The 9445-nt window shown below is 34.6% G+C and overlaps 1 protein-coding gene across 2 annotated transcripts in view; it reads left to right on the forward strand.

Moving 5' to 3' along the window:
• LOC107098974 (GDNF family receptor alpha-1-like) overlaps window positions 1–9445 on the forward strand; it is a 37524-nt gene that overhangs the window by 17015 nt on the left and 11064 nt on the right. For both annotated transcript variants that reach the window (XM_015396889.1, XM_015396890.1), the window contains 4 exons: window positions 3879–4057; window positions 4296–4468; window positions 7323–7432; window positions 9102–9236. In XM_015396889.1, the coding sequence (XP_015252375.1) occupies window positions 3879–4057; window positions 4296–4468; window positions 7323–7432; window positions 9102–9236 (597 nt within the window). The remainder of the gene's footprint in view (window positions 1–3878; window positions 4058–4295; window positions 4469–7322; window positions 7433–9101; window positions 9237–9445) is intronic.

Here is a 9445-nt window from a genome sequence, read left to right on the forward strand (position 1 = left end):
CTTTTTTTCCTTAGAAATATTTTGAAGAATATGATTTCGTTACATGTATAAATAAATTGAATATTTTCTAATTGCAGCTTTTCTCTTTGTAGGTTGAGTGCAGGGTGAAGTACAAAACTGTGTATTTGAAAACTTTTTTTTTATCATATTGCCCTTATTGTATTTCTGGGTGCAATTTTACCCCCACCCCATATCATAATCAACGTGTTTAAACCTTCCTGACTGACATCATTTGAAACATCTCTTGTTTCAGTCTATTGAAAGCTACCTATAGAGTCAGATTACTGTTTTGTCTGCTGTGGTGGCCTTGCTGGAGGGCTGCAACCTGAGAATGGTTGCAAAAACCTGTTTTTTATTGTTGATTTTTTTTTTTTTTGACACTTTACATTCACCATCACTGTGTGTTGTAGGGTTTCCCATATTAGACTTCTCATTTGTTGCATGTGATTGAAATTCCTCCAATACATTTTTACACAGAATCACAGAGCCAGAAATATTACTGGAAAAAAAAAAAATGACCGGATGTTTGCTGATAAAGTATTACCCTTATGCACAGTTACTTATTCAAAATAGCAGAACTTACATCAATCTCCAAATCAGTATTTTACTCCAGCAAACACAATATAATATATCCTAATGCAAATACTGTCATTAGACAGTAAAAGTAAAGCATGACATTACAAAAATTACAAAAATAAAGACATTTATGTTAGGGACAAACTCAAGGTAGTACAGAATTGAGAAGTGAAAAAAACAATAGTTTTAACATTTTTTAAGAATAAAGTGTTGTGTTTACTTGCTTTTTCACTATTTCCAGATGTCTGGGTCTGTGACCTGTTCCAAAATAAGTGCAAAACCATGGACCTTGGCAAAATGTAAAAAAAAGTTCAGAAAATATGAATTCTCATGTGAGGCACTTGACATTAAGATGAACTTTCTAAATGCAAATATGCCCCAGATATATTTTTTCCCTCTCTGCCTCTGGTAGCTTTCACACAAACTCACTCAGTGACCTACAGCCTTGACTCCGCTGTCTCTTCTGTCAGCCTTTATGGTGTGTATACATGTAGAGACAACTGTTTCTGTAATACCTTTAACAAGTTTGTCTTTAATTCAACAGAAGTGCATTTTGCCCCAGGGTCACCTAAACAGGAGTGAAGCTGTCACACCTATGCCCCAAGAGATGCAAACAAGAACTCAATGATAACAGCCCAGATCTCTGAGCACTTGGCATATATAAGTAATGGGTTCTGTAATGTATGATTAACCAAAGGCTCAAGACTGTATTCAGATTTAATCATAGCTCATCCTGCAGTGCATCCAATAGTTCAGTGCGCTTTAATTCCACCTCAAAACGCTAAATTATAGAGCTCATTCTTCCATGTTGAGACCAAGGATAGAGTTTGTTCTACTGTGTAGGAGTCAGTGGAGCAGAAATGGTTTTAACTACAACAAATGAGAAATAATAGGAAGCAGGAGACATTATGTTTACCGCATAGTGCTTTTTTATGAGAGGAAAATAAAGACATGCCCAAACAGAAGCAAATGTGAGTAACTCTATTTCCATAACCATATGAGTTTGTAATACTTAAATAACACCAATTAGATGGCTCAAAATGTTTAAATATCATGCTTTAATGGAGAGATACATGGAGAGATGAGAGGGGATTTTGAAACTGGCTTTGTGGATTTTTTCTTATTTCTCTCTTACAGAAATGCTTGAGAAAAGCTTTAAAACCAATAACTTACTGTAAGTTTGTAATTTTCCATTCCAAAAGCTGTCATGTTTGGGATCACTGACACCAAGTTGCATGCAATGCAGCAGAGGAGCTTCGCTAAAGTTTAACATTTTGTCAGGGTTGGTGGCTGTTGTTGCAAAACCAAACACAGAGTAGTGGGAGGCAGAGATGAGTTCTAGCAGAACTCTTTAATGAAAAGTAGAAGAAAACACAACCAGGAACACTTGAAAGAAATCCAAAGAAAAGGAAACCAAACCCATGAGACACCAGGGAAAAACAAACATGAGGAGCAAATCAATGAAGAGAAACTGCATGGGAAATGTATTTATGGGGGACAGAACAAAGACTGGGCTAATCAGCTGGTATGAAGCAGGTGTGGATAGAAGGAACTAGAAGGGAGCAGGGGGAAAGGAGACTGGCACAAGAGGACAACAAAGAGTAACTCAAAAAATGCAACACAGCCTAAATATAACTCAAAATGAAAAATAAACCAATCACTAACAAAACAGAATGACATAAATAACTGAAAACTCAAAAAGAAATTCAAAAAGAAGTTCACAAAAGGCATAACCATGACACATTTTGGTTATAAAGTAGTTGTCCTCAACTTAAATTAAATCTATCATATGCAATTCTTCCCAAAAACACAGTCCCTCCAAATTCATCCTGACAGCTGGCTTTGCATTAGTGCTGTTTTTTAGTTTTCTTACATTTTCGTTCATTTAAACCCCAAAATCCACAAAGCTCACACAACTGAAAGATGGCAGACTAGAAGTAATACTATTTCAAGAATTTGAGTTGAATGCTCAGATTTATGCCACAAGCTCATTGATGTCTACAAAAACTGTGGTTGAAGTCCCATAATAATCTATAGGCTGTATGTACTTTACTTTCAATGTATTGAAATCTGTCATGTGGTCAAAATGTTAACCTTAATTGGATTTAAAGTCCTTTTGAACCAGTTTGTATTTTTGAAAATAGGTGAAGTTATGTCAATTTTAAAAAGTAAAATTGTAAAAGCTCAAAATTAATTTTGGTTTAATTATCCAGATAAAATTAAGTCAACCTTTAACCTGATGTGTTGTTTTAGTTAAGTCAACAATAAATGAGGCAATTTGAATACATTTTGAGATTAGTGTAATTACAATATATATATATATATATATATATATATATATATATATATATATATATATATATATATATATATATATTGAATTTGGATTACCTTTCATCCCCATGAAAAGAATTGAAACCCAACAGCATGATGAGCCCACCACCATGTTTCCCTGTATGGTATGTGTAGAGTAATGATGCTGTATTTTGTGACACACAGGTTTTTGTATGTATTTCTGTGTAGCCCAGAAGGTTCAGTCTGACCAGTCTACATTGCAAAAGCGATCTAGAAATAAGTAAAAAGGTTTTTAATTAAGTGTATTTACCCTTAAATAAAGCAGGTAGATAAGATAATTTGCCAATGGAATTAGCATTTTTACTCTTAAGATATGATAATTAGATAATATGCACTTGAAATAAGACAACGTAATTAGTTTTTCTTATTCTAAATTTAAATTTTCTTGTTTCAGTTGCAGCGTTTCTCACTTACCTCCTTAATTAATAGTAGTTACATAAATTCTAGAGCCAATTGCTTCCACTCTAATGACATTTACAGTTATTCGACCTAGGGCAAGATTAAGATTATGTCTCCATACATGAATATGCTTACATTGCAGGAGACTAAATAGCCTAACATGCAAAATGTTGGACTGTTAGAGTTTTGTACCTTGAACCAACACATGAATAACGTGAAGACTCAATGCAAAAAGACCCCAGGACCCTCTTTCTGCAAGGGAACAGTGCTAAAAATTATGTCTTTGTTTTTCTTCCGTTTCAATATTATGCACTACTTTACGTTGGTCACATAAAATCACAATAAAACATATAATTTTGCAGTGGGAGTGTAATAAAGAAATAAATAATTTTGCACGGTAGTAAAATAAAGTCATTAAGATGGAATGACTAATAAAAGATAAAAGTGGTTATGATGTCTAACGTCTTTTCTTTGTGGTTAGTCACTCGGCATGCTAAAAGACAGCTTGAAATCTTCTGTTCAAAACAATTTTCTTGTTTCTGTTTCAGCTGAGCCTGCATCCACAAAGGAGAACAACTGTCTGAGTGCTGCCAAAGCCTGTAACCTGAACGACACATGTAAGAAATATCGCTCTGCTTACATCAACCCCTGCACAAGCAGGGTGTCTGCTTCGGAGGTCTGCAACAAGCGCAAGTGCCACAAGGCTCTAAGACAGTTCTTTGACAAGGTAATTAAGCACTTAAGCACTTTCATTATCTTGCTCTCTAATGTTTGAGGCTCAACCTAATATTTAAGAAAATTTAAAAAGAAAAAGGCTTTTATCAGGATTTTGTATTGTGTTCACTTTTATTGCAATGTCTTTATAAATGTCTCAGCTGAGAAAATAATGAAACTGCTGTAATTCATCACTAAAAACGACTTATTAATATTAAGGCTTTTATCTTTTCGTTTGTCCAAAAATGAAGGTTCCAACTAAATACAGCTATGGGATGCTGTTTTGCTCCTGCCCAACGGGAGATCAGACGGCATGTGCTGAACGCAGAAGACAAACTATTGTACCGATCTGCTCTTATGAGGATAAGGACAAGCCCAACTGTCTTTCTCTGCAGAACGCATGCAAGACCAACTACATCTGCAGGTAGAACGGCCGTCCAAAACAGTTCCACATTATGACAGAATCTTCTCCATTTCCTAAATCACATACGCCTTGCTGGTTGTGGCTCCTTTGACCTTTCAAAATGCCTTTAGTCTCCTTGGCATCGGTTCAACATTTGCAGATGAAAACATCCTGGAAATGTTAAAGTATATTAAAAGCTAGGAACTAATGCTTAATGCAGTTCTGTCAGTTAAACATTCATGGCATTAATTCCACTGTGCAAAGCTTCTCTGTTGGAGATGTGAAATAGTGACTGTGAAAGTCAAGTGCAGTGGACCCATGTTTAAGGAAACAGTCTTTAAGAAAAGAGAGCATTGTGTGAATGGGTGAACTGTGGTTATAAAGTGAAGGACTTGATGCATGTAGGCTGTGGCTTTAAGGTGATGGTTATTCTCTTCTTAAAGTGCGTCCAGAAAATATCCCCCATACCAGGTATCCCATCACCACCAGTCTAGACCAGTAGAACAAACCAGGATGTTTTTATGTTCTTAAATAAAATTTTCACCCTCGCCTTTAAACATCATCTTCAAAAATCTAGACTCATCAGACCAAGGAATGTTTTTGCTATCTGGATTGGGAGCAGACCAGGACATCCAACACTAACAAACTGGTTACATTACTAATTCTAGGGCTTTATTTGAACTGTTGTAAATCCCTAAAAGCTACAAGGTTCTGCTAAATTATTGGCAGGTTAACACGTGTAGCTCATTAAGTTCAATAACATAACTTATAGCATGTCATATTTCATGCAACTGCAGGTGCTGATAGCATAATAAGATTTCCTGTACTCTCAGTTTGACGTCTGTGATGAGATTTAGTAACTAAATAACAGAAGAACCGTACAGGACAAAGGAGCAAATTAGAACTTCAGGAATTCCTGCTTTTTTTTCTATTGTGTTCTTTTAAATCTACATATAAACCTTTTTACCTTACAGAGGGTCTTTTGAACTGAAAGTATATTTAGAAATCTGAACTCAAACTTTCCTCACCTGTATACAGTTGGCCCAAAATATTTTATTTTGAAATCAGTTGTCCTTTTCAAAACCCAAAAGTTGTGTCGGATAGTAAACGAGACCTGCATATCCTAAAAACCAATAACAATATAAAGTGAACATTAATTCAGAAGAGAAAATGTGTTAATCACAGATAATTGATTTTTTTCCTAAACGCCATTTTAATTATTTTCAGTGGTATTATACCAATTAAAAAACTATTTTTGGTTACTTAAAAGCATTCTGTATGTTTTAACTGGTGTTATGAAAATGGATCTTTTCTAATGAGTTCAAAGTCTCTGAAGTTGAATCTGATCTTTCATCAGCTTCAAATCAGAACTTTAGCCAAACAAATAGGCATAGTCAGAAAATAAACAAATTGGTCAAACTTAGAGATTAACTTTAGAGATTAACTTTAAACCAAATTCTGCCAGGTGAATTAATAAGTTTCCACTTATATAAAACAGAAAAAAGGAAATTTAATTTGTTTTCTTTTTTCTGAACACTTGTTTGATTTGACAACTAAATAATGTTTTTCTTTGTATTTCATTTTATTAATGTTTTAAATGTGTGTTTTCTTCTTGCCATTTTGCTTTCAATACTAGTCATGAATAGTATTTCACAAACAAACAGCTTCACAAACAAAGCTTTACTAGAGGTTTTTTTCCTCTATTTTTTTAATACAAAAACATTAAATAGCAAGGCTTAACAGGGGATATCACATTGTTTTCCTTGAAAATTTCACTAAATTATCTGCCATTTGATTTCTCAATCATCATCCAGATGGGGAAAGGTTTAGATTTTTCCGTTTTAAAAAATAACAATAAATTGAGTGCCACTAGCTATTTTCATTTTAAACATAGAAACCTGCAAAAAAAAAAGAAGAAAAAAAGCTATGTCTGCACTAGTGCAATCTAAAATAAAAAGATCCATTGTTGGTACTGGCAGCACCAGGGTAGAGATATAACCTAGTTTGGTTTTCTTTGTGAATATATATTCAGAGAAAGACTTTAACAGAATGTTAACTTTAACTATATAAGTTGTCGTAAAAACTCATGGGAAAATCTGCTAAACATTGCAATCTTCTCTGTTGAGCAAATGTTGAATTCATAAAGCAGATTCCACTATAGGGTAGACTTGGGGAGGTTAGACTTTTTTGTTTTCCTTTTTTTCTTAATTACTCAGAGACTATATTACCTACACCAACCATTTATTTATATATTAAACTTACATTTGTCTGCTAATTGCCCATACAATTTAAATATGATTGGTCCTATATGGGATAGATTCTTTACGTTATTGATATAACAAAACAAAACAACAAAAAAATCAAACGTTATAACCGACCCTGTCCATCGGACATTGCAGCTCCTCTCAGGATTAGCTGCAGCATGGTGAAAATCACAATTAGTGTATTACTCTGAGAATTTTAGTTGTTTAAAAACTTCATTAACATTTATACATATATCTGTAAAATTGCACATAAAGTTTTGAAAGCTTTTTAAATGCCACTTTTATTAATCATCCCAAATGAACACAGTATACACAACTTATTAAGATATTCAGGACATCCAACTAATTAGTTTTAAAATAGAAAAAATAATCACTGTATCACTGTTTCCTGTATGTTCCAAGATATTCTCAAATAAGGGCAGATATTTTCCTCAGTATATGCATGATGTGAATCTGAGCATTTTTCTAAGGGAGAGAGATTTGCACTAAAGAACTGTTCCGGGAGCAGATTTTTATTTTAAAGCGATTTTCCAACTGCGACGCACACGGTGCTTTGCACAGGAAGGATCCATCAAAAGAAATCACATGTCATGTATCTCCACTGCTGATAGATCAAGGCTGGCAGACTTCCTCAGCAACTGTCAACCTGAAGTTCGTTCCATATCTGGCTGTCTACGAGAAAACTACGCCGACTGCCTGCTCTCTTATTCAGGCCTTATTGGTAAGTAATAAAAAAACAGAACTCGTTATTTTCCATTAAATACCTGTAGTCTTAGATAACATTATAAATGTCGAAAGAACCTGTTGTTCAAAAGATGTGCAACCTTTTTTCTTGGAGGATCCTAATCTCACATATAAAGCATTATGGAATAAGATGTGATTTTGGTGCAAATCATAGCAAAAAATAAAACCTTTGTTCAAAAAAATATTTTTCCTAGGAAATTATACATATACCACAACGACTGCCTCTGCTGTCAATTTCTGAGTCTTAGCTATTTTTCTCTTCTCTTTAGCTCACCCTCTTGTTCTGAGTACTTTAAGAAATTTCCATGATTATCCATCAAATTTTGAAATAGCCAGAAACTACTTTCTTGAACACTTCATTTGCCTCATATTAGACCCACCTGGAGTTGACACAAAAAAGCTCCATTTTAGTATTATCTGACTTAAGCGCCCAATTTCTAGTCAAGGTACCATCAGAATTAATCACACGTTATGTCAGTGATGCTAAAAAAGATAAGTTGTTTTCTAACCGGCATTGAAATATTTACTGTCGCTTTAAAGCACCCCTGGAGATTCTCCTTTTTTACTCTCCTCAGGGGCAACAGCAAAATATCCTGGTGTCTTCATGCATCATTGTTTGTTAACATTTCAGTGATTTTTTCTATGTAATTCTCTAACTAAATAAGCAAGTTTTGCTCAGCAGATTTATCTTACCCATTTCCTGACCTGTAAAAGTCAACACTCATATATCTCACACAAATGGCATGTTTTTTTTATTTTACATGTTTTGAAGAGTGGCTTGGACAGGTTTTGCCTGCATTGTACACATCTTTTACAAGTGTTGGCAAAAACTGAGATAATTTATATTTTATACTTCAGGTTTTGCAGAAGTTGAAAACACCCAAAATTTTGCTAACTAAACATTAGTTACATGATATATTTCCTTTAAATGCCTTTTGTTAAATTGCTCACTTATTCTCTTATACATGCATATGAAATTCCTTGGGAAGCTATTCAATTTAGCCCCTGTGTATTCTGCAGAGCAAAGGTTAATCTGGCTGATCGGCCATGAAGGCAAACATCTTATATTACAGCAAAACTGCATCGTGAACATTTCACTCCAGCTCATTGTGCAATAAAAGATTGTGTTCCAGTCTTCCTTCCATCGGGGGGTTTCATTATGCAGGAAGGAAAATGACATCCAACAGAGTTTTTGAAATGAGATTTGAACACATTGCAAAGAAGGCCAGTTGCAGTCTCAATATTTTAAGCTATGCCACAGATACCAGGCTTTGCACTGTGTATTCCCTCTTATGCTCCTACCTCACAAGTTCCCAACACTACACTACAGAATCTGCTTATAGTAGCAAAAATCAAACCTATTCAACCTTAAATGTCCTTCAAAGATGCAGATATTATAATTTTCTTCATCATACAGCTTATTTAGGAGTTGTAGAATTTATTTACACTTTGCATGTTCCATATAAGTTGTAAATGGAGAAAAAGTTCCTTATAGCACATATTACTGTAAGCCTACACTCACTGGCTGACCTGAACATTTTAATAGCCAAAAAAAAAAAGAAATCCTGCTAAACCACAAGTGACCTAATGGGTTTAAACCAGAGTAGCAACAATTAACAGGGGTCCTATTCTCTTGAATGCTGCAGGTACGGTGATGACACCCAATTATGTGCGGTCTTCGGGCATTAGCCTGTCGCCATGGTGCGACTGCAGCAGCAGTGGGAACAGCAAGCAAGACTGTGATAAATTTTCGGAGTTTTTCACCAACAATCGATGCCTCCGTGAGTTGCAATACATTGTTACAGGTTGAACTGAGTTACAAAAACTTTTTTCATGTACTCTGTTGGGATCTTATGTGATAGACTGACACAACAATGAAAGATTGTAAAGTGTTGTTTTCATTTTATTTTTTAAAGTCTGAAAAGTGCATTAATTTGTTTTTAGAAAAAAAACCAACCAGTTCTCATAATTAAAAACATGTGACTACTAG

This window comes from Cyprinodon variegatus, unplaced genomic scaffold (assembly GCF_000732505.1).
Source record: "Cyprinodon variegatus isolate N-32 unplaced genomic scaffold, C_variegatus-1.0 Scaffold828, whole genome shotgun sequence".
NCBI lineage: Eukaryota > Metazoa > Chordata > Actinopteri > Cyprinodontiformes > Cyprinodontidae > Cyprinodon > Cyprinodon variegatus.